The sequence below is a fragment of the Mustela nivalis genome (assembly GCF_964662115.1).
Source record: "Mustela nivalis genome assembly, chromosome: 8".
NCBI classification, from domain to species: domain Eukaryota; kingdom Metazoa; phylum Chordata; class Mammalia; order Carnivora; family Mustelidae; genus Mustela; species Mustela nivalis.
Window position 1 is genome coordinate 74,129,596 of NC_139027.1, and position 27,626 is coordinate 74,157,221.

Genomic DNA, 27,626 nt, shown 5'->3' on the forward strand with positions numbered 1-27,626 from the left:
TATTAAAACAGCTAAAACTTATAAATGGTGACAGTATTAAACACTGGTGATGATATGGAGAAACTGTTTCTCTCCTATTATTACTGAAATGAATAATAGAGCTACTCTGGAAAAGTTTAGCAGTTTCTTAATAAGACAAAATAAAACTTAACAAAACAAAAAATAAACACACAACTTACCATGTAGCAATTATATTCCTGGGCATTTATCCCAGAGAAATGAAAACTTATCATCACACAAAAACCTGTAAACTGCTCATAGCAGATTTATTTGTAATGGCCCCAAACTGGAAACTACCCTTTAATGGTAACTGGCTAAACAAACAGTGGTACATCCATATTCTAGAATACTACAGCAATATAAAGAAAGAAACCATTGCTACAAGCAACAACTTGGATGAACCTCAAAGAAATAATGCCAAATGAAAAAAATGCCAATCTCAAAAGGTCACATACTACATGATTCCATTTATATAAACATTCTCTACATAAGAAAATCAGAGATAGAAAATAGACCTGTGATTGCTAGAAATTAAGGATATTGGTGGGTAGGGTGTCTGTACAACTAGAATGGGGTAGCATAATGGAGATCTTTGTGATGATAAATAGTTGTACATCTTGACGGTGGTGATGATTACACAAATCTACACAAGTGGCAAAATTACACAGAATTATTCACATACAGTGAACCAATGTCAAATTATGAATTTGATATTATACTATAACTTTATAAGATGTAACCATTAGGAGAAACTCACTGAAGGGTACTTGGGATCTGTCTATATTATCTTTGTAACTTCCTGTAAAGCTATCACTAGTTCAGGATAAAAAGTATCAACCAGTGGGTCACCTGGGTGGCTCAGCTAGGTGTCTGACTCTTTATTTTGGCTCAGGTCATGCATCTCAAGGTTGTGGGATCAAGCTGGCATGGGGATCTGCACTGGGTGGAGCCTGCTAGGAATTTTCTTCTCTCTTTCCCTTTGCCCCACCCCCTGGCACTGCATGCATATGCGCATGAGCATGTACATGCACAGGCACAGGCTCACTGGTGCTCTCTCTCTCCAAAAAAAAAAAAAAGAAAAAGAAAAGAAAAAAAAATAAGTATCAGCCAATCATCCAAAAAAATAAGAAGAGTGAAATAAAAACAAAGCAAAATCAGATAAACAAAAAACTAAGAAAATCCGTCATTCATAGGACCTGCACTACAAGAAATGCTTAAAAGAAATTCTTTAGAAACAAATAGCAGATGGAACTGCAAGTCTTACAGGAAGGAAGAATATCATCAATAGTAAATATGTGGATTGTAAAATGCTATTTTTTCCCACTCAGTTTCTTTATAAGACAAATGACTTTCTAAAGCAGTAACTATAACATTGATTGTGAGATTTATGATGTATATAAAAATAAAATATATTAAAACAATAATACCAGGGACAGGAGTAGGGCTAAGTGGAGTTATACTGCTGCAAGTTTCTTACATCTTACATGATGTAGTACAAAGTTAACTTTTAGCAGACTGGTTACAACGATTCAATCATGAGAGCAACCACTGAAAACATAATGCAAAAAGGCATACCTATAAAGTCTACTGAAATTTAAACGGGATGAAATGAAAGGTTTAAAAATATACAATTTACCCAAAAGAAGGCAGGAAATGAGAAACAGAGGAAAGAAAAAGACAAATAGTAAAATGGCATACCTAAATCTAACTCCATCAATTATTACATTAAATGTACAGAACCAAACACTACAATTAAAAGACAGATTATGATGGGGCACCTGGGTGGCTCAGTGGGTTAAAGCCTCTGCCTTCAGCTCAGTTCATGGTCCCAGGGTCCTGGGATCGAGCCCTGCATTGGGCTCTCTGCTCCGCAGGGAGCTTGCTTCCTCCCCTCTCTCTCTGCCTACCTGTGATCTCTTTCTGTCAAATAAATAAATAAAATCTTAAAAAAAAAAAAAAGACAGATTATGAGAATGGATTAAAGAGGAACTTCTTAAAGAGATACTACAGATAGTTTGAAAGTAAAAGACTAAAAACATATACGCTACATGCAAATACAGCAAAAGAAAGCTAAAGGAGTTGTATCAATATCAAAGTAAATGTCAAATAACTACTATATGAGACAGAGATGCACAATGAAAAATTATTAAAATTTGTCAATTCATCAGAAAGATATGACAATCCCAAATGTGTATGTATTTAAAGTTTCAAACTGCATGAATAAAGCTGATAGAACTAAAGGGAGAAATGGACAAAGCCACTAGGCAAAAAAATCTCTAAAGACACTGCACATCTGTAATAGAATAAAACCAACCATCTTGACTAATGAACATTTATAAATACTATATAACAACTGCAGATTACACATTCTTTTCAAGTGTGCATGAAATGTGCACCAAGATACATGCTGGGACATAACACAAATCTCAGCACATTTCAAAAGATGAAAGTGTTACAGGCTATGTTTTCTGACATAAACAGTAGTAAATTAGGTAACAAGGATTCTTTTAAAATGCTAAAATATTTACAAATTAAACATTTCAAAAATGAATCAAGGGAAAAAGTCACAAGAGAAAAAAAGTATTCTCAATTCAATAACAATGAAAGTACTACCTATCAAGATTTGGATTCAGCTAAACTAATGCTTAGAGAAATTTTAGATGTCTACATGAAAAGAGAAGAAAGGCTTAAAAATCAGTTATCTAAGTTTCCACCTTAAGCTAGAAAAAGAAATGCAAATTAAACTCAAAGGAAGTTGAAGAAAATAAATAATAAAGTTCAAAGCAGATAGCAATGAAATAGAAAACGAAGAACAGGGCAAAACAAAAAAACCAACAAACCCAAAATCTGATTCTTTGAAGAGTTATGATATACCCTGAACAAGACTTATCAAGAAAGACGTGAGGAAAAAACACAAATTATATCTGAAATGAAAGAAGGAACACCTTTAGATGCTACAGGCATTAAAAAAATGTTAAGGGAGTATTATGAAACATGTTTTGTCAATATGTTAGAAAACACTGATAAAATGACAAATTCCTTGAAAAACACAACTTTTCAAAATCGGCATGATGAAACAGAAGGTCTCTATGCTGATTACAGAACAGAATTTCTCATCAAACTTTTCCTACAAACAAAACTCCAGGCTCAGGTAAGTTTCACTGGTATATTCCATCAAACATTTAAAGAAGAAATAGTACCACCCACATAAAAGCACCATCAGAACATCCAGGAGTTAAAAATAGAGCTACCTTATGACCCAGCAATTGCACTACTGGGTATTTAGCCCAAAGATACAGATGTAGTGAAAAGAAGGGGCACATGCACCCCAATGTTCATTGCAGCAATGCCCACAATAGCCAAACTGTGGAAGGAGCCAAGATGCCCTTCGACAGACGATGTGTGGTCCATATAAACAATGGAATACTACTCAAGCATCAGAAAGCATGAATATCTACCATTTGCATGGACATGGATGGAACTGGAAGGGATTATGCTAAGTGAAATAAGTCAAGCAGAGAAAGACAATTATCATATGGTTTCACTCATATGTGGAACATAAGGAAAAGCACAGAGGACAATCAGGGAAGGAAGGAAAAACTGAAGGAGGGGAAATCAGAGGGGGAGACAAACCATGAGAGACTATGGACTCTGGGAAACTGAGGGTTTTAGAGGGGAGAGGGGTAGGGAGATGGGGTAAGCTGGTGATGGGTATTAGGAGGGCACATGTTGTAATGAGTATTGGGTGTTATACATAAATAAGGAACCACTGAACACTACATTAAAAAAGAAGAAGAACATACAGGAGAAGGGGATACTTTCAAATCATTTTACGAGGCCAGCATAATCCTGATGCCAAAGCCTAGCAAGGGCATTAAAAGAAAATAAAATCATAGAGCAGTAACTTCCATGACCTTAGATTGAAAAATCTTTGACAAAATATAAAGAAAGAACTGCTATTTTTGCTAATATTAGTGACTGAATTATAGTTACTTGAAACAAGATTAAACTGCTTTGTTTCCAGGGCACCTGGGCTAAGTGGGTTAAGCCTCTGCTTTCAGCTCAGGTCACGATCTCAGGGTCCTGGGATCAAGCATCGCATTGGGCTCTCTGCTCAGCGGAGAGTTAGCTTCCCTCTCTCTCTCTCTCTGCCTGCCTCTCTGTCTACTTGTGATTTCTGTCAGTCAAATAGATAAATAAAATCTTAAAAAAAAAAAAAAACTGCTTTGTTTCCTTACAAAGGAATCCCACAGACCTTGCATTTAGAAGATAGAGGGCTGTATAACCCCTTGTGGAAGGATAAATGGGAGCACACAGCCTGAGCCCTGAAAAGCAAGGCCTTGCATTAAAATGGGCCCCCAGGGACGCCTGGGTGGCTCAGTTGGTTGAACAGCTGCCTTCGGCTCAGGTCATGATCCCAGCGTCCTGGGATCAAGTCCCGCATCGGCTCCTTGCTCGGCGGGGAGCCTGCTTCTCCCTCTGCCTCTGCCTGCCATTCTGTCCGCCTGTGCTCGCTCTCTCTCCCTCTCTCTGACAAATAAATAAATAAAATCTTAAAAAAAAAAAAAAAATGAGCCCCCATCCCCTAGGCCTTCCTTATCACCAGTCTGGAACAAAGCTGCCAAGGGAACTGGTGAAAATCTCAGAAATACAGCATTATTGGCCACTCAATAAATACGTGTTTAATTCATTAATTAATTGGCTAATACAGAATTAGTAAAATCCAAGTAATGGCAACTGCCCTGATTGAAGGAGTGCTCCTCAAGTGGGGTATTACTGCCATGCTGGACAGGGCACTCTGGGAAGGCTCACACTTCCTAAGACATTCTGTATCCCTGGTCCCCAGGCCCTATATTTCAGGAGCAACTCAACTCAGTATGTCATCAGAAAATAAATATACACAAAAACAAAACACACCCTCACCCATTTCCATACTCCCTGTTGGACGGCGGCGCTACTGGGAGTTCAGGACCGAATATCGAAGCAATGTGTTCAGAAAAACTAGCCTGTCACATAAGACAGCCCACAACAGTAAAATCGCTCACTCTCCCTGAAACCACACATAGCTATTGTCTTAATCAACAACCTCCTAAAGGGATTCGCACATCCCAAGAGATAAAGAAGATATCTGCTGAAATACATACAACTTCTATTTCTTTTTTATTTCATCTTTAAAAAGGACTAAGAATGAAATTAAGCAATATTTAGGCAATGAAAATAAGCAATGTTTAGTAAGTGGACTGACAATCATATACCTATGTAACAAACACATATTGGGGGTCCATGCACATTTTTTATGGATAAGGATGTGAGATCAAAACAAGATCAGAGGCCTGTGGTTTGGGGGGGGGGGACCTTCAGAACTGATGCAGCCCCCTCAAAAGCTAAAGCATGGCACGCTGATTGGGATTCCCAACCAGCGTTGCTTTATGAGTACTTTACCTTCACAATGTGGGAATCCAATTTGTGACAGAATCTGTTTCAAGGTCAATTTGTTGCTCTTAAGCCCATGCAGTTGAAGCCATTCCTCAGATGAGATGAGACTCTGCCCAGCCAAGTCTGTTTTCGTGTTGCTTTGTCTCTCTTGCCCCTGCAGCTGCTGCTCAGAGATGGTGGAAGATGAGGCTGAGAGCTCCATCTCTGAATTAGGATCTAAGTCACAGAGACCTCCCATAAGAGCAATTGTCAAAATCAGACTTGCTGAAGACTTGGAAACAATCTGACATCAACAAAGGATAGGTTTAATATTAATTACAGCACAATCATTAAGTGGAATTCAATCTACCAGTTAAAAATGTTTAATATAGATGCTTATTTGCTGACAAAGAAGATACCCACATATATTGCTAAAATATATCTGCAAAGTTCAATATCTATCCATACATCCCCATGTATGCACAGAGGAAAACATCTAGAAAGGTAACTGACAACAGTTTATAGTAGTTTTATCTGTGTGGTGGTAATATATGTGGTTTTTGCTTTTTCTATATTGTTTATATGTTTACATTATTTAAACATTTCTGAAAGAGGATTGACTTTTATAATCAGAAAAATGCAAAGCTCTTCCATTTTAGAAAATAAACATTCTCTCCTGAACCTTCATTATAAATCAATTATTCCAATTATAATTGCACCAGACCTTTTGCGTCCAAAGAGGATACAGAGGGTAAAGCCCTGACAGGAAATACAGTGTTTCTACAGATGGAATGTCTAACGGGGAGCTAGGAACAGGGGAGGAACCGGACTGTGGCTCACCCCAGCTAGAATACCTGGATTCACTTTCCAAATGTTTTAAAGTTGGACTTAAACATTCTGAGTCATGTAACCAGCTGTTCTGGGACCAACTGGACTCAAGGCAATATGCTACATATTAAACTTATCTAGACCTGCCTAAATATAGCTCATGTACACAAGAGGGAAGGAGTGGCCCAGACTCTAATGCAATCTTAACCCGCTCACCACACCTTCAGGCAGGGAGAGGTCTGCTTACCTCTGTACCCAGAGTGTGAAACACATGTGTTTGTTTCCTGGGCTGTAAAAATTTTCAACAACAGAAATACTCCCTTTTCCCATTTCTAAAACTCCAACCACATTCCCTGCAAGTCTCTGTTACGATATGAAAATCAGTCAAATAGAGAAATCAGCTGGACATAAGCTAGAGAGTTTTCATGAAACGATATTAGAAGTTATTATTAAAAGCACTGAATGAGTTATGCATGGATAAGCACTTGATAGACTTGAAAGAGCTATGCCCCAATAAATGATTGAAAAGTCATTAACCTTTAGTAATTGTACCACTTTTACCTCGAGTACCTTTTTACCCCTAAGTCCCCAGTCATACGAGCTATTAAGTTTGGGCTTCTCCTCCTACGTTAGACTCACAGATTTTTTGAGATCTGGTCAACAAAGACTACCAGCTGAAGGACTTTTAAATTTGGCTAACAGTTCCCATAGAAACAAGAAAAGGAAGCTCAAAATAAAGATTTTTGATTATGTCATCATTTCTAGTTCATCTTTCTTCTCCCTGATACATACTCACCCATATCTTATGTTCTTCTTACTAGAGGAAGCTACATGTCATAGGTTAAAATGGCAGCACAGCTATGTAAAATGTCTTTATAAGGCAACTAAACTGGATTTTGGAAACTAAAAGGTTTCAGGAGAGTCGTACATTTTAAGGCCAAAGGGACATGTTCTTGATTCCAAACAGAAGGCAACTGAATCCTCCAGCTAAGGGGCATGCCCCAGTGCCTCCTGCACTCATGTGGTTTAAAAAAAATTTTTTTAATAAATGTTTTTTAAAAGGTCTGGCTGGCTCTACTGAATTTGAGAACGTATATGAGTCATTCTGATTCAGGTCTTGACTCTTAGGATTTGTTAGCCTGAGAAGACCCATATTATCGGAAATGAAAGCAAATGGACAATGGAAATAATCCAAGGAGACAGGGAAGGAAAGAAAGGGCATCTCCCAACAGAAGGGATCGTTCTACTCAGACTGGATAAGAGATCCTGCCAGAGCAATGAACCCAAATGATCTGAGAAAGCAACCCCTCCACACAGTGCCCACCCCCTTTCCAAGCTCCAAGCTGGTCTCAGGTGGTTCTCCTATGGGAACCACCATCTTAACCTTCAATGAACTGCAAGCTCTACCACCTCCATTAAGCCTTTCCAGACCGCCTCACCAAACTTCTGCAACATCTTCCCAGCAAAGCTCCCACTTTTGTTATGACATTTCACCAATATGACTTCTGGCACTTCAGATTCATCCTCTCTAGACTAAAAGAAGGTTCAGTGACTATAGGGACAAACTGTATGAATATCCTCAGCACAGCACAATGCCTTAAAAACAGCAGGCACTTTGTAAGGGTGTTGAGCTGAATTAAACTGATCACTAGAATTACTGAGAATACTGATTTTTCAAACAAGGCAAAGATTTTTTAGTTCAACCATGTCTATTACCAGGTAATAGCTGTCTCTTTAATAGAGACACACTCTTTTCCACATATTACTATGTTATTATTATTACTGTGGTTTTTTGGGATTTCTTCATCTGGGGTTATCACAAATTAGGGAACAGAGGAATCCAGAAGTAAGAAACAACAAATCCGGTTGAACCCTGCCCTAAGTTTTAAAAGCTATGCGAAGAGCTTAAGTTTGAGGAAATATGAAAGGATTTCCAAAAGAGAATGAAGAAGTATAAACAGGGAGGAGGTGGGGGAGTGAAAGGCTGAACTGAAGGGAGGAGCAGGCAGGGAAAGCTTGAGGGGAAAAAATAGAAAGGTTAAGTGGGCACAAGTCAAAGGCCCCAACTAAAGGAACCAGAGGGGTCAAGCACAGTCATCCTGTGCTGCTAAAGTCTGCTCATAGGGATGCCCCAAGGTCGTCCTGAGGGGAGCACTGAGAGGAAGTTCTCATGGTTTAACAGAGTAGGTCCTATATGGTCAGAGATTGAGGCACAACGCACATATTCAAGTCCATTAATTCAGCTTAACCATTGGGTATACTTCTGTTTTATCATCAACATCCAAAACTGCCTATATCCTTGTCAGTCCTTGTTGAAATGAAGTCTAGATTAGGTGGGTATATCTTGTGATTTATGTGAGTTTTGAACTGCAGTTGTTCCAGGGAGAAAGGAAGCTGGGACGAAGCCCCATGGGTATTCTAGAGCAACTCTCGCCCAGAAACCCTTAATGGACTCCTGCCTCCATTCTCCTGCCCCGAGGAGCGAGGCTAGCCTGTGATCATCTGCTCAAATAATGTGGGCAGAGTAAAGAAGACTGAAATGGACTGGCCCACAGTTAAGAAAATGGGGTCAAGAAAAGAAAATCTAAGAATAACGAGGCTTCTCCAGGAAGACCATTTCTGAGAAGGAAACCAAGAACTCCCTAGAAGTTAAGAGAACTCTACCAACTGGAAACCAAAACTAAGTAAGTTGCATGCCCATATAAAAAGAAAAAACGGGGCTTGTCTTAGTGACGTGATTGTGGAAAACCACGTAAATGTAAAAGAATGGAAAAAAGCCAAAGAATATTCCAGACCAGAAGGTTGCAGAAAGCTGTAATCCACGCAGATCCCTGTTTTGGGACTATTAATTTTATCATTATTTCTTAAAAATAGCTTTCTCCTGATTCTTGTATTAACTCCAAACGCATGTGCACTTCACCTTCTTATTGCTGTTGGCCTATGGTAAGTGGGAAACCAAGAAAGCTGGTCCTCCACCAGACCGGCTGGGCTTCGCGGGGAGTGGAGTAGGGTGGGAAGAGTTTCACAACAGGAGGGGTCTTCTACCTGTGTCTCAGCCTGACCCCAGGACCAGAGTTCAGTGAACCTGGCAAACTGGCTTGGTAACTTTTGTGGAGGGCGTCCACGTAGGACTGCGTAATTCCAAGCTTTCCCTCCACAGCTTCCTGGAAACCTCGAAGGTTCTGTCGTGGAAGGGATCGCATCCCACTTACTAGGCAGTCTGTCGGATGAAAGACAAGGAGGTTCCTGTTTAGCAGCCGCCCTCTCATCCTCTGGGGACCCTGTCACCCCAAAAAGCCGGAGAGGCGGTCATCCCGCTGGTTGGTAAAGCAGCGACTTCGGCAAGCGAAGGGTCGCCGCTCGGCGCGAAGAATTTCAGACGTTCGATTTCTCTGTGACCCCAGCCCGAATGGCGCGGCGTGTTGACCACGGCGTCGCCCGGTTGCTCAGACGCGGCCAATCACGGAGCGGCTCCTTCAGCCGACCCCGCCCACAGAGCGCGCGTCCGGCGGAGGCGGGGCCGGCGGGGCCCGCGGGGCCCGGGGGCTGAAGGTGGGGGCTCTGCAGCAAGCTCAGGGGCGAGGTGGCAATGTGGGTGTCCTGGATCCCCAAGGTACTTTGGGACGCAAAGCAAGAGCCCCACGCTAGGGGACAGGGCGGATGGCATGTCCCCTCCACCTGTTGTTGCCGGGAAAATTAACAACGGCGGTGAACATTTATTAAGTTAACGAGCAGATAAACACGCAGAAGAGCCCGGGTCAGGGCTGAGAGCGCGAGCAAATCGTGGAGGAAGGCCCCCAAGGCGGGAGCGAGGCCCGTGCACCGCAGGAAGCATTACAATTAACTTCTGTACCTACTTTTCAGCGTGCGGAGCACTTAGGTCTGCGTAATCTTGTTTAATTTTCACCTGAACGCTGTGAAAAGCTGTTCTTCATTTTACGTTTGAGGGAAAGAACCTTCAGGAGGCGGGGTGGTTGGTTATGGACGGCTCAGCGGCCGATCGAGTGTGAGCGAAGCTAAGACAGGTGAGACTGAGCTGCAGTTTGGGGGGAGGGGCTGCAGTTACCAAAAATGCCCTTATTTATTAGATAGGAGTATTCCTATAGCATTATTTTCTCCATTTGGCTTTATTTTTAACCCTTATTTTTACTGTGTCCAGCATGCATGGAGCTCAAAATACAGGCTTTCTGATTTTTCAGTCACTTGGAAATAAATTTGTGCTTAACAAAAAGCATCTTTAAATCCTTAATAAAAGATCCCACAGGAAAGTATTGTTTTATTATGTTGGGATATTAAACTGTGTTTTAAATTTCAAAACTCAAAAAGTGACCAGATCATTTGTAAGTTTTTGAGTCAAAGATCTAATAAAACGTAGTTAGCGGTAAAAATGAACAATTCTGCCCCCACCCTATCCCCCCACCACCAAAAGTCTACTTCATCCACAGAAGGTTCTTTTTCCTACATTCTTCCCCCCCCCCCCAGATTTTATTTATTTATTTGACCAGCAGAGATCACAAGTAGGCAAAAAAGCAGGCAGAGAAAGAGAGGGGGAAGCAGGCTCCCTACTGAGCAGAGAGCCCCATGTGGGGCTCAATCCTAGGGTCCGGGGATCACAACCTGAGAAATCAGAGTCTTTAACCCACTGAGCCACCCAGGCACCCCATTTTTCCTACATTCTTTTTTTTTAAGATTTTATTTATTTATTTGGCAGACAGAGATCACAAGTAGGCAGGGAGGCAGGTGAGAGAGAGAGAGTGGGGAAAGCAGGCTCTCTGCTGAGCAGAAAGCCTGATAGGGGGCTTGATCCCAGGACCCTGGGATCGTGACTGGGACTGAAGGCAGAGGCTTTAACCCACTGAGCCACCCAGGCGCCTACATTCTTTTAATGCCTTTATAACTTCTAAAGCCTAACAGGCTTGATCTCAGGTCACAAATCATTCCATAAAATTATTGGATTATATACCTTTGGCCTTATAGATGACTCCTGTAACCACACCACCAGAGAACAAACAAAAATTCAACAATACTAAAAGACTGTGTTCAAAAGGGTAGTACAGCAGCCACGCCCACATTTGCCAATGCCACAGTAATCCCTGTTGTCCACACCCTTCCAGACTAATATTGTTGGGTCTTGTGGGTTAGAGAGAGGGCATAGCATTCACACAGCCAAACCCACTGCCTTACATAGTCACACAGGCACTCTTGCCCTCACCTTCACTCCATGCATTCTCCCTTCCCTGTGACACTTGCCATTTACATGCAAGTGACTGCAGATGACTCTATGCTTTTGTCAATTAGATGTATGTGCCTGCACGCATAAGTTCATATGAAATAGTTAAACATTAACTACTTAAATTATAGATACACAAGTAAGCAGAAGTTTAGGTCTTTGAAGTAGTGCATAGTTGATTCTGACTTCAGTTCCGCTAGCCAAAGGATGGTTCACCTTATTTTTGGGTGTTGCATGGTCTGGAATAAGAAAACCTTTAGCACAGGGATGCCTGGGTGGCTCGGTGGATTAAAACCTCTGCCTTTGGCTTGGGTCACAATCCCAGGGTCCTGGGATCGAGGCTCACATCAGGCTCTCTGCTCCATGGGGAGCCTGCTTTCTCCTCTCTCTCTGCCTGCCTCTCTGCCTGCTTGTGATCTCTGTCTGTCAAATAAATGAATAAAATCTTAAAAAAAAATACCTTTAGCACAGTTGTGATATGCCACTGTTCTGAAGTTTACCACATTGGCTTTAAATTTACATTCCACAGATCATTCGTATCCTACTGTCAACCTTAATAATGGGCACTTATCGTGTCACTCCCATCCTTAGCTTCAGACTCTTTGCCACTGCCCACAACATAAATGTTCCAGCAGAGATACTGGCCTCATCCCTGCCTCTGACCACATACTTTTACTCAGACCATCCCTTTCACTGGATTATACCAGCTTGGGAGCCACAGAGCTCCAGGTCTCTTCAGGGTCAGCTCAAGCTCTTCTCTCTTTGAAAAACCTTCCATGGACACTCCAGCCACAGTAATTTTTCTCCCCGTGTCCAGAATCAGAGCATCAGCTGTCAGTTGGCACTCTTGGCAATGGTGTACTGCCTTGTGACAGCCCTTCCATTGTTATCTGACCCTTGTGCTGTTTTTTCAGGTTGAATGGTTTTTCTTTTTCTTCAAACAAGTCTATTACTGGCACTAAATGTGCTTATGATCATAATTAGAATCTTTTGGGGGTGGGTGGAGGTCAATGAAACTGAAGGAGAAAAAGCAGTTTTCCTAACCCCAGTCCAAGAATGGGAACCAGAGAGAGCAGCAGTAGAATATTGATTCAAGGGAATCATTTATATGGTGAGAAGGAGTCTGAGATGGGACTTAATACAAAAGCACTCCCTTGGAAGGCAAATGCTGGGGAAGGGGAGCGGTGCATGGAGCGGCTAAGTCAGACTGAAATCACTGCTGAGCCTTCCAGGCTCTGCTGGTCCAGGGTGTTTGGGCTGTCAGGGGCTGCCTTGAGAGAGGCGAGTGGGTGGGAGCACGGGAAAGCAAAGTCAAAGTCGAAATAATAGACATTCACATCAGTTACGATGTTCTGTAGTTCATGGCTCACTTTTGGGGGAGTGACTGCCAACCTGTGGCTCTCAATGTAACATCGTTTGTGGACCAGAGCTGTTAGGCCTAACTGTTCTACTCTTGATAATTACTATGTTTGGGGTTCGCCAACATTCAAAACAATAGCCACAACTTACTGAATGCCAGACAGTGTTCTAAGCATTTTAAATATATCGCTTCTTCAAATCCTTACAAAAGCTCCAGGAGGAAAACACCATGATTATTCCCACTTTACAGATAAGTAAACTAAGACATAAGATTAAGCAGCTCCTCCAAGTTCACTCAGCTAGTTCATAGTGAACTATGAACCCAGAATTTGAACCCAAGTAATCTTAGTACCCTGCCTCCTTAACTAGATGATGTGTTGATCACATGTTGGCCCTAATTTCCTCCAAAAGAAATTTTCTGTCATCCCAGTTGTACAATGTTCATTTAGAACTGGATATGAAGGCCACAGTGAAAACTTTACTGGATTTGAATGGGCATTTGGAGCACACATCTCAACATTAAATGGCATAAAGCAGGTCTGTTTTCTAATTACCCCTCCCTCCCACACTTCTTGTTAAGTTTGCAATGTGCCATTGTTTTTAAAAGAACTAGATGCCTTTTAGTCTAATACTATATTCTAATAAAGAAAGAAAGAAAGAAGAATTAAATGACATTTCATCCAAACAAAAAAGTTCCAAACACTTGGGAAATTTAAAATCACTCTTCAAAGTAGATAACTTACACTAAAAACTGGCAAAGACAATATTCCTGGATTAGAGTTTGATCATATGGAAATGATATTCAGGAATGGGCCTAAATCTTGCCTTGGCTGGGTATTCCTCTTCCTATGGTTTCCGAGGAGAGAATTATAGAGACAGGCTGATGGCAATAGGCAATAGGTGTTACCCGGTTTTAGGTCCCTCTAACCCAAGGGTGGGTTGACCCAGCAACCCTATGCGGGTGCAGGACGTGGGCACAGAGCTAGGCCTCACTCCTAAACTCAGGTCTCTCTACCAACTCCTTACCATGACTGGTGGGCTAATATGTAGCACTGCTTATGTGGGAGGAAGAAAGAAAAGAGGGCCTGCCCACTAGAAGAGGTAAACCCTGGTTTGGCCTCCTTTTTTCCCCTTGGAGAAACAGCGAAGTGCCAGAGAGAGAAGCACACCTGGTGGATAACTTCACACCCATAAACTTGGTGCCACCAACATCCTGGAATCTGATCCAATTAAAGCAATACTCCTACTTCTTCAGGATTGAAGGGAGAAAGAGAGGAGCCGGATAACATCAGAAAAATTAGAACATTCTCACTGGTGAATTTAATTGTAAAAATCCTACGTAAAACAGTAGTAAATGGAATTTAATAGAAGATTCTTTAATCATTGTTTTAAAACTGTGAAAGTACATACCTTTCTGTCAAGCAATTCCACTGCTAGGTTTCCTTGAGAAGTATTTTTATAAAGCAAAATAACGAAATCATGGAAATCACCTCAAGTCCACCAATAAGGGAGTGGTTGAAATTATGGTATACTCTCATTGTGATATGATAGCAGTTTAAAAGAATAAGATTTTTTTGTTAAAACATAGAAAAGTTCAAAGGTATATTGTTGAGATTCTTTTAATCAATTGCAGAACAAATACATGCAGCATAGTGCATTTTTCTATCAAAAAAAAAAATGCACCTAAACGCACAATTGTACTGTTGCAGCCATGTTTCATTACCCATTGGCTAGAGCAAGTAACATGACCCATCTAATTGCTAGGAGATGGAGAACTATGGGGAGGGAACACAGCAGAGTCCTCGGACACTGGGAATTTCTTTGCCTTATGAGCCAAGGTTTACCCTTTGGGGAACAACAGCCAGAAGAAGTCGTAGGCACTCTGCTCTCCTCTGTGCTATATCCATCACCTGAGGAAATGAGGTAGAGAACAGGCAAGGGCATGCAGAATGTACAGAGAGCTGGAAACAAATACACACACGTCTCTTGGTCCAGCTTCATCTAAAACTATATACAGCAGATGCTTGACAAGACGGTCTTGAACTGCACAGGCCTGCTTATATATGAATTTTTTTTAATAAACACAGTACAGTAGCATAATTGGATTTTCCTTATTATTTTCTCAGTAACTTTCTTTTCTCTAGCTTATTTAATTGAAAAAATATAGTATAAAAAAAGAACATAGTATATATTACATATAGCGTACAGAATATGTGTTAATCAACTATTCAAAGGCCAACTGTGCTGACATTTTCTTGCTCAGAAAGAAATGTCACAGAGGTAGGGTTTAGAATATTCTATGCCCAGGGCTTTTGTAAAATATGAAAAATGATCATATGAAGATTATCTCTATTCCTCAAATATCTATTAAAATAAAGCCATTATGTTATCATAAGTCAGCTTCCAAATGCCCTATGCTTCTCTGGGAGTTTAACACTATGGAAATGTGTGCCTTTTGTGGAGTTGGTGCTTTTTTGTTCTGGTTTTTTTTTTTTTTATTATGCCTTAAACTCACCCAGAGTACCTCTCCAATATCGTCGGCCTCCCTCACCTCTTTTAGCTGTCAATCAGAACTATTCTACTCTGGTCTTAAGGTTTTTATGCATGTATAAGGCAGGGGCCATTAAGTGTACCTCAGTGCCTTTCCAGAAGAGAATAAGGCATAAATAAAACCTCCAACAGAGAAACGGTGGCATCTTTTTGTCTGGAGTGGTTTGGGGAGTTTCTGGAAAAGGTGGGAGCCCAGAGACTACTCCACCCCTGGGAATGGACAAATGGTCTCACATATTTTAGGGCTTGGAAACTTGGGGTGAAAGGGGCTTTGCCCTATTCTTCACTTAAGTCTCCTCCCCAGCTCTCCACCTTGCAGGAATCACTCAGTGGCTAAGGCTTCCAAAGGGCAAGCAGAGCCCCCAAGGCCTCAATCACCTGGAGCCCTGTAGCTACCTCCTCTCTCGAGTTGGCAGGAATTTGCCTCCACCCTCCAAGCCCCAGAGCCCAGTCTTCCAGCTCAGCTTTACATGTGGCCGTCCTCCTGACCAATGAATTAGCCCTGCTCTGGAATCATTAACAGATAATGGAAGGAGAGGGTTGATTTTTAACTACAGTAAAAGTTGAAACAAAATTTCCGGAAAGTCGTTATATAAATGACACTTTTTGTCTTTTGAAGTCCTCTGAAAAACTGGCTTTAAAACAATACATATTTAGTAGGCTTCTTTCCTCCATGGAGAACTTTTCCAACATCAAGATGAATGCCAAGCTCAAATCCCTTGCAAAGCTGTGAGCCTCAGTCTTTCAGATCCAAACTGCACTTCCTGAAAGAGTAGGACAAGGAGTAAATCATGACTAACGTGAAAAAGAAATCTCATAGAGCCATTCTGGGAAAGAATAAATTCATTTAAATAAGAGAAACAAAAAGTAACCTCTCTCCCCTTATTGAAAGGTATCCATTCATTGTATAAAATCAGGTGTCAGGGGACGCCTGGGTGGCTCAGTTGGTTAAGCAGCTGCCTTTGGCTCAGGTCATGATCCCGGGGTCCTGGGATCGAGTCCCGTGTCGGGATCCTTGCTCGGCAGGGAGCCTGCTTCTCCCTCTGCCTCTGCCTGCCTCTCTGCCTGTGCTCACTCGCTCTCTCTCCCTCTGTCTCTGACAAATAAATAAATAAAATCTTAAAAAAAAAAAATCAGGTGTCAGGTACATATGGCATATCAGTCTTTATTCCTTTGTCTATTTCAACACACATGAGTTTTTCCGTAACTACACAATTGATAATTGTAATAAGAGTGCCCTTTGTTTTATTTTTTATTTTTTTTAAATTGTGCTACATTAGTCACCATACAGTACATCATTAGTTTTTGATGTAGCATCCCATGGTTCATTGTTTGCATATAACACCCAGTGCTCCATGCAATCTGTGGCCCTTTGTTTTTAATAGAACTCACTGTTTGGGGGCTTATATGACAAACATCATAAAACAGATAAATATAAAACAATTCTGTCCCTGGGTGGGCCATACCTATTCTATCCAAAGTGTAGAAAGAAGGAATGTCGAGGGTAGAGAAATGGGCCAGTGGGCCTATGCCCTGAATAAAGACCCTTATTAGCTCTGCGACCTTGGTCGAGTTGATGGCACTCTCTGATCAAACTGCCAGGACAGACACAGCACAGAAATGGAAGGAGCCTGGCTTTGGACCAGAGGGTGGAATGCAAACATGCCAGAAGGTGGATGCCCGCAGGAGGCCCCATGCCATGGAGAGAGGGGTGAAGACAGCCATATCGATGGGTGCCGGCAGTGAGGACTAAAGAAAGACACCTGTGTGTGGCTGTCCTGGATGGCACACTCCTGGCGGCTAACCCTTCTGCCAGGCCAGGTCTTCAGTGCCCTTGGACCTACCCAAGATGCTGGTCCAGAGGACAGGAGAAGAAGCCAGCACCACGGGCAGCCACACTCAGGGCCTCCCCCACCCCAACTCAGACTTGACTTTGGAAACTGGGTCATGGAAGTAGAATTTTAACCTGTGTTCTTCATCCAGATACCACAGGATTCACTCTCTCACCACCTGCAAGTCTTTGCTCAAATGTCACCCTCTCACTGAGGCTTTCCTTGACAGGGGCACTGAAAACCACAGACAATGCCCACTCTCTCCCCTCAGGCTTGGTCTGCCTTCCCTGCCTGACTTTCCTTCAGAGCATACATCGCTGTCCAGCTTCTCAACATTCTCATTTTGCATACATCTGTCTCTCCCCTGAGCTTTTTTTTTTTTTTTTAAGATTTTATTTATTTATTTGACAGAGAGATCGCAAGTAGGCAGACAGCAGGCTGAGAGAGAGGGGGAAGCAGGCGCCCCGCTAAGCAGAGTCTCCCCCCCGCCCCGCCATGCAGGGCTCGATCCCAGGACCCAGGCACCCCTCTCCCCTGACCTCTTAGAGAACAGAGACTTCCGTCTACATTGTTCGTTACATATTTGCAGAGACCAGAGTGGTGACCGACAAGCAATAGGTCCTCCGCACAACTTTGTGGAATGAATAAATATGTGAGGAGCCTAAATCCCCGCTGCTTTAAAAAAAAAAAATAGATATTTCTATAGGGTATTGGTAACAGCTCCATCAGACCAAATTAATTCCCTTACCTGGATAATCCACCCTGAAAGACTTCTCTTCTTCTGTGGCCATCAGGGAGAAGCTATAGACCAGTTACAATGATGCTAGCTGCTGTCAGGAACCTGCCCAGAAATACACACTGGCTCATTCACTACAGAAGTTGGTATCTTTCTCACTTCAAGTCCAAACCTGATATTCCTGATCTGCAGGTCCTCCCCGCAGGGATCTAGGGACCCAGGTTCCTGGTGTCTTCCCACTCCACTGTCTCTATCACTGACTTCCAAGCTGTGGTCTAGCTCAAACCAATAGAAGGGGCATGAACACTGGAGGGTGGCAGTGAGGAGGTTTGTGTGGGCCAGACCTAAAAGAGGTATTGGTCCCTTTCGCTTAAATGCCATTCGCTAGAATTCAGTCCCATGGCCACACTTATTAAAAGGGAGGCTAGAATACAAGGTCTCGCTGTATGCCCAGGAGGTAGAAAAGGAACTTGGAGAAAAACCAGCCAGTCCTGGCCACCTACTCTCTTCACTGGTCTCCCCTTAGCATATTCACAAGGCTAAGTGACCTCACCAGAGATAGCACTGAAGTACCCAGGATTTGTTCTCAGATCCGCTTATATTGGTTAGAGTTCTACCACATCATTTAATTAAATGTTATTAAATTAGTGAAATACAAGCGTTAGAGGAGAAAAAGTTCTTATTTCTCTGAAATTTAGGAAGAATGCTTTGGAAATTGCTTTTCTGTGTAGATGGAGGCAAGTCATTCAATAACAATGTTGCTGAATTAGGGGTGGGTGAAACCCTAGTTAATGACTCGGGGAAAAGGGACGAGCAGTTTTAGGAATCTGGAAGCATTCAGCTCTTTACACTCTACCTCCACCTTACACAGAGTGAAACTGGAAATCGTCTGTGTTATGAATGCAATTTTTCAAGGAAAAAGAAGCATTTCCCAATAGTGGACAAATATACCAAGAAAAAGCCTTAATCCTGATATGTTTCAGAAAAAGATAAAATCATGACTCTAGTTCAGATGTAACAATGAATGTATGTGAAAATTCCATTAAACTTGTGAAATCAAAGAACCAGGCAGATGTTGTAACCACTTCAAAAGCAACATTTTTTAAAATGTTATATGGAGTAAAATAATGTGCAAATGGACATAGATTGGCTTTTCCACAGGGGCAAGGGAAGTTCATCTCTACCAGATAGGACATAATTTGCATGTGTATCAGCTATCCACGTTGCAGATTTACAAAATAGCTCCCATAGAATTGATTTGATAAGGCAGAAGGTTAAACTATGGGTGATACATTGTTTTCCACTGAAACACAGATTTTTTTTCTACAACTCTTTGCCAAAACACTGGAGAACGAGCACCTTTACATGAGCCAAATTAAAATGAGGAATGTAAGACGCGTGTGTCATTTTTTATTTTATCATTTCTACATTTTCGATGAACTGATTAGCAATTAGCCCCAACCTCTTGAATAAAACAGTCTCAGCTATAATAGATTATCTTTCACTGGACAAAAAGAGTAAAGAAAAAGTTTGGTGTTTCCTACTTTAACAAAAAGACAAAATAAAACGAAACAGAACAACAGGACTTGATTATCTTTTTTAAATATAGTAAACTGATACAAAAACCTTAAATAACAACTGGGAGAAACTGGGTGAAGGGTTTCAAAGACTTTTCTGTACTACTGTTGCAACTTCCTTGAATATATAGTTATTTCAAAGTAAAAAGTTAAAAAAAAAAATTCAAGAACAGCACCAGGAGAGACCCCATGGATTCTACCTTCCCCTTCTGGTAGAACAATAGAAGTGGTCTGTTAGGCACAGGGAGAGAGGGATATGGGGAAGCCTGATCTGCGGATTCAAGAGGAATTAGCAAGTCTTACAGGACAGAACATTTATTCATTTCTTCGCTCAAAGAAGGCATGGGTGTTACAAAACCGATAAAGCCTGAGCGGGCTGGAGCATAGAGAACTCGAACCTGATAGGATCTTAGCAGGAGATGGAACTCATTCTTTTTCTCAGGTTTTAGGACTTCAGGTTTTTATTTTTAAACTGTCAAATGTCAAAATGAATAATGGCAATAACACCAACGTCAGTGTCAATTGCCTGGTTTTGATAATGTACTACGGTGATGTTAACATATTACCATCGGAGTTAAGGAAGAGTAGAGGGAACTCTCTGCCCTAGTTTTACAAATGCCTCTGAGACTATAATTAGTTTAAAATAAAAGCTTTTTAAAAGGTGGGATTTGGGGGCATCTGGGTGGCTCAGTTGGTTAAAGTGTCTGCCTTTGGCTCATGACATGATCTCTGGGTCCTGGGATCCAGCCCGGCATTGGGCTCTCTGCTCAGCCGGGAGTCTGCTCCCTCTCCCTCTGCCTGCACCCCTCACACACACATGTGCTCTCTTGCTCTCTCTCTCTCTCTCTCAAATAAATAAATAAAATCTTTTTAAAAAAGATTTTTTTAAAAAGGTGGTGTATGTTTGCAAGTTTATATAGTTGACTTTATGAACTTTTGTTGATTGTATCTTGTTCTTGACAGAAGCAGGAGCTGTAAGTTCTCTGAGATGTTGGGTCTTTTGTAAAGTTGGATGCATTTGGGGGTATATTGTAGACCAAGTTAACGTTAAGAGTACCATTTTGAAGGTGTTGGAAATTTTTCCATCAGCATCTTAAGGATCATCATAAAAAAAATTAAGAAGCAGAAGTGCTTTTTATACGACGAGGGAAGGACAGACCCAAGGAAATTTCCTTTGGCAGGTAATAGTCAAAAGTCTAGTTTCCCCGGGAGGAAAAAACCTTGATTGTTTCTCTTCTCTCTGCAAATGTTTTTAAAATCAGAGCTTTGCAGGAGACTTCTTTACACCTACACAAACCTAAACTCAGACGTAGTCCTGTTATGCAAGTTTCTCTTGACAGAAAAAATGACATGGGGTCCCCAAATGCACAATCACCCCGTTACCCTCATTACACCAGGGCTCTGGTGTTCCTGGTCTTCTTGGACGCCTTTATGCCAGGCACTGGGGCTTTGACTATGCGGGGCCATCTCCAGACATAGTTTGTGATATGAAATGTTAACCTTCGGCTGTGTCAAAAATGGAAGTCCCCAGAACCCCTGAGCTGTCTGCCCTCTTTCTTTGCTAGGCTGTCCTTTGCCCTGGAACCATCTTGGTGTCCACTGTGGAGACTCACAGTTAGGGATGGGGAAAGATTTCCTGCAGGCTGAACAAGCTAAAAGAGTTCTGTTGCCTCATTTAGAAGAATAATAAGACCACAATTGTCTAGTGACAATCATCTTTTAAAATAGACTTTCCCTAAGGAACAGGGGATTGTTTTGAGAAAGTAGCTTTCTGTGGCGTCAAGGGGCATTATCTGACAGTCACTGGTGAAGGGCAAGTTTTATCTGATGTGTTTCAGCTGGGAAGGGTGCCCTACAGCTTGTTAATTCCAGCAATGTAAAAAGTACTCTTGTCCTACCACAGTAGGAACCAGAGAGGTGCTGCTTCCTAAAATTGAAGGTCCCCTTTTTGTGACCTCGGTCTTGTATTTAAGACGCCTTCTCACATTTCTTTCTTTTATGAAAGCAAATAAGCAAACCATTTGTGTCTTCTCCACAGGGTTTGTAGCTGTAGGTGGAGAGATCCTGTCCTCCCTTCCAAAAAGTAACTTCTATGAGAAATCAGAAACCCAATCCTTTCTCAGATTTAATTTCACTTAAGTAAATTTTGAGGTTGAATTTTACTGAAAATTTGCATTTTTTTTTTCTTGCACCCATGGTCATCTAATAGTTAAATCCATACAGCCAGTCATCATGCTATAAGTAATCAAGACAAGCGCAGCCTTTTCCCTTAGGAAATTTGCACCTAAATTACCAAGTCATCAATAAATAAAGACTAAGAATACATCAAGTGAAGGTCTATAATGGTACAAAACTGTAATCAACTTGAGTTTCAAACAAGAGACCTTGGTTAAATAAATTATAGTATATACACACAAGCCATTAAAAATGATGTATAGCATCGTTTGAAACTAATAAGTAAAAACAAAAAGATTCCAATGTAATATTCTATGTGCAGTGTACCCGTACTAAAAAGAAATATAAATAATTGTGGGTCCCAGAGGTTATCTCCAAATGGTATGCAGTTTTCTTTTTCTTCCTTTTCCTTTTTTGGAGTTTTTAGGTTTTTTGTAATAAATGTGCATTATTTTATAATTTGAGAAATTACTAACATTGCCTCTTAAGTGAAGGAAAATGCATCCCTAACATTATTTACAATATGAAAATCTGACACTAATCAATTCTTCTCTTTAAGAAGGTGTATACATGATTGCTTGTCTGTGCCTGAGCTATCTTTGGAAGGAGACTTAAGATTATAATACTGGTTGCCCCCCAGGGAGGGGAAATGAGTGGTCTGGAACACAGGTAAGAAGGATTTTTCACTGAACATGGCTTTGTGGTTTTCTGATTTGAATACCATGAAAATATGCAGCTTATTAAAAAAATTAATTTAGAGGGGCACCTCTAAATTGGTTGGTTAAGTGCTTGCTTTCAGCTCAGATCATGATCTCACCATCCTGGGATCGATTCCTGCATGGGGGCTCCCTGCTCAATGGGGAGCCTGCTTCTCCCTCTCCCTCTGCCCCTCTCCCTGCTTGTGCTCCCTTTGTCTCTCTCAAATAAAGAAATAAAATCTTTAAAAAATTAATTTAAAGCTTGAAAATTAAATAGTCAGTCTGTATCAAGTGAAAGTTACCTTCAGCAGGCCTTCACCAATCCTTGCCTTGATGTCACTGGCAAGCCTTTGTGTCTGAGACCTCAACCAGCATATCTGGACAAGGCTTATCCTAGCTAATTCACAACATGGAAAGCCTAAGGGAACTGCACATTCCTAAAACACAGTCATGGTTACTCTTTCCAGGAAACCTGATTGCTGTGGGTGGAATATTTAATTGAGTGTGATTTGAAGCTATATATTTTTAAAGAAAGTTAATAATGGAAATGAAAACACAAAATTAACACATTTTCATAGAGCCTTCATGGATATCAGTGCCATGTAAAGGTCAAATGACTGTGAAAGCTACTTCTATTAGCAAAGGTTTCACAATAGTTGGATAAAGACTACTGGTAGGAAAATGGAGTCATTGAGTCACATGCAGTAACCGAGACTGCAGTAAGGACTGAGCATATACTCATTGTAAGTTGAAGTGTGAGCTCAGCAAAACAGCAGCCTATCCAATATGCCAACTTGAACTGTATAGGCTTTTTTGGCCTTGTGTTTATTTTATAAATCTCTTCTGGTTTTAAATTTTTATAGGTGTTAAATGCATAGGGATTTTTATTACTAACTTTATGTTGGTGAATTTAAGAAATAATAGGGGCACCTGGATGGCTCAGTCAGCTGGGTGTCAGACTCGTGACTTGGTCTCAGGTCATGATCTCAGGGAGGTGACATTGAGCCCCGTGTTGGGCTCCATGCTCATGGGGAGTCCTTAGGAGCTAAAGAAAAGAAGAGGAAAGGAAAGGAAAGGAAAGGAAAGGAGAAGGAGAAGGAAAAGGAAAAGAAAAGAAAAGAAAAGAGAAAAGAAAAGAAAAGAAAGAGTGGAGCCCTGACTTTTAAGTTTGTCTTTGGACTTATCTACTATATGCATAAAGGCTCTAAAACGTCAGCGACTCTATCTAGTTTGCTTGCTACATGTACCACCTATTATAGAACTTACCAAAGATCTAAGGGGTGCCTGAGTAGCACGGTCAGTTAAGTGACTCATTCTTGGTTTCAGACCAAGTCATGATTTCAGAGTCATGGGATCAAAGCCCACAGACTCAGTGTGGAGTCTCTCCTTCTACCCCCATATTCTTTCCCTCTCTCTGTCACATAAATAAAGGAATCTTAAAAAAAAAAAAAAAAAAGAACTTGCTGAATGTCTATAATAATCACTACTAGAATTATAATAACAGATAAATGCTATATTTATCTCACCCTGTTCCAACATTTTGGACACAACTGCAATTTAATGTTGATATTTTTCAATGAAACCACCTTTAAGTTCCACCTCCTCGAAACTATTCCAAAGACATGTTATTCTTTGAAAAATGTATTGTGTTGGTTTAAAAAGCCTTAACTGGTGTCTTGGCCCTTAGTGATAATTACTACACATGCTCTGAGAAAAAACTTTGTGGCATATGGCCCACTGACAGACATGTGTATAGGCAGATGGGCCCATTCATCCCCTGCTCTCAGCACATATATTATTTCAGTAAAGAAATCAAGTCATCCATTGCCTGGTGCCAGCCAGCACATGGTTGTGAGGCTGGTGACCCAGCAGACAAAACCAAAGAAAAGCCAAATAATGTTTTAGGGAAAGAAGAAGAACCTAGGACAGTTCCAAAACAGATGTGTTAACTGGTCTTTTAATAGAGAATCATATTCCTTACATTAGCAGCCAAAGAAAAAATATTCTTGATTTTGATAAGAATTTGATGAATTTGATTATATGTGATAGTTTAGAATATGTCTTCGTAGAGACGCCTGGGTGGCTCAGTTGGTTGAGCAGCTGCCTTTGGCTCAGGTCATGATCCCAGCGTCCTGGGATCGAGTCCCACATCGGGCTCCTTGCTCAGCGGGGAGCCTGCTTCTCCCTCTGCCTCTGCCTGCCATTCTGTCTGCCTGTGCTCACTCCCCCCCCCCGATAAATAAATAAAATCTAAAAAAAAAAAAAAAGAATATGTCTTCGTAGATGTTCTACTGCTCAAAGAATTATGGTCAAGGTGGCAATCTTTTGCACGTAGCAATTTTCAGCTCCTTCTTAGCCTTGTCATTATCATTCTTGATGATATTATCATCTCCATTACATGAATAAGGACTACATGCTCATATGTTCTAAGCTCTAGCCAGATAGGAAAAACATAACTCTTTACACTTTTCCTCAAGGCAAGGAGGAGTGTGCAGTAGAAATCTCCTGAATCTTAGATTCAGTACCATTTGGGATGGACCTGAGGAAAAGAGGGATTACAGTGAACACTCCTCATATCCGAAAGAACTTATGTACATTTGCCCTCATTGCTAAAGTCTTAGAAAAGATAAGAAGTGAGTTCCTAAAATTTCCTTATTTAGGGAATCTGGTCTATTTCTGTGTTTGTGTCTCTTCATCCAAAAAACTGTTATACTCAAGAAAGCTATAACTTAAGTAAAGCACTGAAAACTAAAACTAATTTGAAGACATATATGGTTAGCAGAGTTGTGTGAAAACATGCTAAAATTAGATTTATAGGACCAGGATAAAACTTTAGAAATTATTAATTCTCCCAATCAAACTTGTACTTCAGAGTGGTATGGATTATTAAGGTAGAGAAGTGAGAGCTGAAAAATCTTAGGAGTAGGAAACCATCGGTACTGCAGAGGTCATTTACAACATTTACTTGCAGCCCCCCTAGGGAGACACTTCTAGGGCATCTAGAAGTTCAAACTACATTTATAACATACTAAGATATCATTTGTCTTTTTCACTGTGTTGACATTTGTATTGATGTCACAAAGCAGTGGTGGGTAAAACTACTAGAATGTTAGGATGGAGTCTTTTAGTGGCACCGCTCTGTACTTTTCACTACATATGAAAGAAAAAAAGCAATTTCTCTTAAGAATGTCCCTGATGGGTAGGGAGAGGGTGGTTGGGTTATGGACATTGGTGAGGGTATGTGATATGGTGAGTGCTGTGAAATGTGTAAGCCTGATGATTCACAGATCTGTACCCCTGGGGAAAATAATACAGCTAGGATAACTAGCTGTAAGATTATTTGTGTTGTGAGTTGGACTAGCCACTTTTCTCATATAATAACATTTTTTAAAATATTTTTTTAGAGAGAGAGAAAGAGCACAAGGGGAGGGGCAGAGAAGGAGAGAGAATTTTAAACAGACTCTGTGCTGAGCCTGGAACCCAATGCAGGGCTTGATCTCACTACCCTGAAATCATGACCTGAGCTAAAACCAAGAGTCAGATGCTTAACCAACTGTGCCACTGAGGTGTCCCTTATATATCATATTTACTTGAAAGAATAACTAATAGACAAATTATGATTGTTCAGAAAAACATTCAAAGAAATAATGGCTAAAAATGTTCCAAATTTGACTTAAAAACACATTAATCAATATATTTGGGAAACTTGATGAACTCTAAGTAGAACCACATACAGACAAAACCCATACCCAGATACGTCATAGTAAAGATGCTAAAAGCCAAAGAAAAAACAAAACTTTGAAAGAAGAAAGAGAAAAATGACTCATCACTTACAAAGACCTCCAATAAGATAAACAGCTGACTTTTCATAGGAAAGAATGAAGGCTTGGATGGCATTACAATGACATAGTCAAAGTGCTAAAGGAAAAGTACAATCAACAAACAATCTTATATCCAGCAAAATAACTTTTAAAAATTAAGGCAAAATAAATCACTTCCAGATCAATTAACAGTAAAACAGTAAGAGAATCCAAGGCTAGCAGTTCCACCTTGTGAGAAATATGAGAGGAAGTTTTTTGAGCTGAATGCAGGTGACTTCTGATGGAAATTCAGACACACACACACAAACACACACACACACACACACACACACACACACAGAGCTCCAGTAGAGGTATTTTTAAAAGACAGTACAAATGTTGAAGGTACAGTAAATTAATAACAGAAAGAAATTTATGAAATTCACAAATATGTGGAAAGTAAATAACGCACCTTTAAAAAAAAAAAGGGAGAGTCAAAGAAGACATTACCAGGAAAATTAGAAAATATTTTGAGATGAATAAAAATGAGATCACCACATCACAAATCCCAAGATTCAGTAAAAGCTTTACTCAGAAGAAAATTTATAGCTCCAAGCACCTATATAAAAAAAAGAAGAAATATCTCAAATTAATAACCTAGCTTTCCATCAAACTACACTGGGAGACAAAAAGAACAAACTAATCACCAAAGCAAGTGGAAGAAAGACAATTGTAGATAATATAATGAACATTAATGACATAAATAATAGAAAAATAGTCAATGAAAATAAACTTGGTTCTTCAAAATAGTCAGCAAAATTGGCAAACCTTTAGGTAGATTAACCAAAGAAAGAGAGAAGACTAAAATAAAGAATGAAAGAAGAGGGGTGCCTGGGTGGCTCAGCCGTTAAGTATCTGCCCTTGGCTCAGGTCATGATCGGGCCCCACATCAGGCTCCCTCCCTGGCAGGAAGCCTGCTTCTCCCACTCCCCGGGCTAGTGTTCCCTCTCTCACTGTGTCTCTCTCTGTCAAATAAATAAATAAAAATCTTAAAAAGAAAAAAGAATGAAAGAAGAGGTATTACTACCAATCTTACAGAAATAAGAAGGATTATAAGTGCAGTGTAAATCCTGACAGTTTTTGTTGTTGCTGTTTTCTTGTTTGTAATGCAAGTGCTTGATTTAAGCTTTGATTGCAAAGACATCCACTTCAAAAGATGGCTGTCTTGAGTAAACAAATTGCCTGACACACAAATAGATAAAGACCTAGAACACCCACTGAGGCTCCTTTGTTTTAGAGATCCTGGTTGATTTCAGTAACTGACCATTTGGTCTCCTTGCTTTTATTCTTGCCACAGTTCAAATTCCCACTCTTATGTTTTAAATTCACCAATAAAGAGTAAGCCTGTGAAACCCTTGACCTCCAC

The 27,626-nt window shown here is 40.6% G+C and overlaps 1 protein-coding gene across 1 annotated transcript in view; it reads right to left on the reverse strand.

Moving 5' to 3' along the window:
• Positions 1 to 9,702, reverse strand: part of VWA3B (von Willebrand factor A domain containing 3B) — a 234,686-nt gene extending 224,984 nt beyond the window's left edge. The window contains exons 1-2 of the mRNA XM_082746748.1: positions 9,456 to 9,702; positions 5,443 to 5,719 (exon numbers count right to left, since the gene is read on the reverse strand). Of these exons, the coding sequence (XP_082602874.1) occupies positions 5,443 to 5,719; positions 9,456 to 9,512 (334 nt within the window). The 5' untranslated portion in view covers positions 9,513 to 9,702. The remainder of the gene's footprint in view (positions 1 to 5,442; positions 5,720 to 9,455) is intronic.
• Positions 9,703 to 27,626: the final 17,924 nt, after the last annotated feature.